Source organism: Nicotiana sylvestris, chromosome 9, assembly GCF_000393655.2.
Source record: "Nicotiana sylvestris chromosome 9, ASM39365v2, whole genome shotgun sequence".
NCBI classification, from domain to species: domain Eukaryota; kingdom Viridiplantae; phylum Streptophyta; class Magnoliopsida; order Solanales; family Solanaceae; genus Nicotiana; species Nicotiana sylvestris.
This window is the reverse complement of record NC_091065.1, coordinates 178946292-178948503: the sequence shown is the minus strand read 5'-3', so window position 1 is coordinate 178948503 and position 2212 is coordinate 178946292. Positions and strand designations below refer to the sequence as shown.

At 39.0% G+C, this 2212-nt stretch overlaps 1 protein-coding gene across 1 annotated transcript; it reads right to left on the bottom strand.

Moving 5' to 3' along the window:
* Positions 1–408: 408 nt before the first annotated feature.
* On the bottom strand, positions 409–1732 carry LOC104245274 (probable dolichyl-diphosphooligosaccharide--protein glycosyltransferase subunit 3B). Its single transcript, XM_009800865.2, has one exon. The coding sequence runs from the start codon at positions 1677–1679 to the stop codon at positions 645–647; it is 1035 nt and encodes a 344-aa protein (XP_009799167.1). The 5' UTR covers positions 1680–1732; the 3' UTR covers positions 409–644.
* Between the last annotated feature and the right edge of the window lie 480 nt (positions 1733–2212).

Below are 2212 nucleotides of genomic sequence, written 5' to 3'. Positions count from 1 at the left end.
CAACTAATTAAGATAAAAGTTTTAGTTACTGCTATACTCAACTACCTGAGTTTTCAAATCTTTTATAACCGAGAAACTGCTACATCTAGCTTTGAGAGCAAGGAATTCAAAACATAACAAATGTCAGAGCAGTAAAGGAAATGGAGAGATGCTTCATCTTTTCTTATAACCAACAAACTGTTGTTTCAGTTTTGAAACTAGCCAATATGGATCCACCCCTCTTCCCTTCTCCACTTAAATACAAGGCTTAGGGTACAGCAGGATTCGAGCTTGTGATGTGCGCCTAGTTGCCTACCACACATCCTGTACCATACTACCTTTGCCATTGAACTAAAGCACTAGGGCCCTAATTTCTCATCACATACCACATAGAATATCGTGAGAGTAAGCAAGGAATTCAAAACATAATAAATGTCAAAGCAGTAAGCAAATGGATAGATAGATTACAAAGTACAAAATAGTACGTAATCCATTTTCAAAACTTCAATTAGAACATGAAATGCTTCCATACAAGTCATAAAATCCACCCATCTCGAAACAAGCTAAAACTTCTCTGTCAACATATTGTATAAACTGGTACAGATCTCTTACCTAATGATAGCAGCCAAATGACTCGGTCAGTAAGACATACCACATTGGCACGATCAATTCCAACTCGAAGGCCAGTAAGCATGAATACCATATCCGGTCTTCCAATTATCCAAATGAATCACCTTCTTCACAGCCCAAAACGAAACGAACAATGCAAAAAGCATCACCACCCTCTGCACAGTCCTACTCTTTAGCCTCACAAGAACATGAATCATAAAAGCCAACAACAACCCGACAATGGAGTACAAGAACCCGACCGCGAATCCTTCAGCTCCCAACTGCATCCCTGAACCTTGGTAAAAGTAAACCAACTTCCCCGGATCCTCTCTATCCACCATAAACATCGGCATTTTCCTAATTATATTAAACATTGCACCCGAAACACTGAAAAAGTAGATGAAAATCGACCCGGCCATCCACACGTGCTTATCGTGCAAAATGGTATCACCCGAAACAATCTTTTTCACCAAAAACGGACTTAAAACCAGCCCTAAAGCAACAATACCCATAATCTGTTTCTTCGAAATCATCGGTGGTCTATGAATGGGACCCACATTAATCTTTGCCTTAGCTTCAACAAATTCAGCCATTGATTCAGCTAACCTGGCTAAATCAGAACCATCCATTTGAATCGAATCTTTTTTAAGATCAATAGCTGAAGGTGGGATTAAACGTAAATGGGGTAATGAATTAACCCCGAATAAAGCGAATGAAGTTTGTGATTCTTGAAATTCGATAGTGAAAAAAAACAGCTTGACGTTTTCAGGGTTATTTGTGTAAAAAGAGGAGGATAGAAGGTTAAATTCATCTTTCAGAGTGGGGAGTGAGAGTTCAGGTTTTGAATGGAGTTGTTTAGCGTCGAAGAATATGACGAAATTGAAGGGTCGTGGGGTTTTAACGGTGAGGATTCGCCGGAGGAGTTGGTCGGAAAGGTGGATTACGCCGGTGGGAGATTGAGATCGGAGATCGGTTAGCTCCGAGTGAATGTCGCCGCCGTTGGAGGAGGAGGAAAAGGAGTGGTTGATGGGTACGAGGAGTACGAGGATGGCGATGAGGAAAAAGGATGTTGGGGTTGTAGAGATCGCCATTTGTAGGTGAGAAAATGGAGGAGTTGGATGCAGGAAAAAAGGGTTTCAGTGTAGTAAGCGGAAGACTTGGGACAGGACTAGATATCGGGTCGGGTCGGATCGGGTCTCTGTCTGACTAGGATGAAGTGTATTGTCAGAGAAGCCAATATATTTATGACACGTGACAAGGGTAGGGTCCTGGACTAAAAAAAAAAGTACTAGCCTTTAGGGTTTAGGGGTGTCAATGGATATTTGAAAACCAACTAAATTGACTAAATTGACCGCACTAAACCGATTTTTAAGTTTCTTTTAAAGAAACCGTATGTTTTTATATAAATCTATAACCGTACCAATAATTATGGTAGATTTTCTATTTTATAAAAATAAATCGAAAAAATATCGAACCGTACCGAATAAATTTTACATGTGGAAAATATATTTATATAGTAAGTTTAAAACTAATAAACCATTAAATTTTCATTGGGCCTTGAAATTATGAAAACTGTTACAAGCCAATAAGTAATTAAACTCAAAATACTAATCCTAAAACTTAT

Coding starts and splice junctions, on each gene's coding strand:
- LOC104245274 (XM_009800865.2), bottom strand. CDS start 1,679: ATGGCGATCTCTACAACCCCAACATCCTTTTTCCTCATCGCCATCCTC.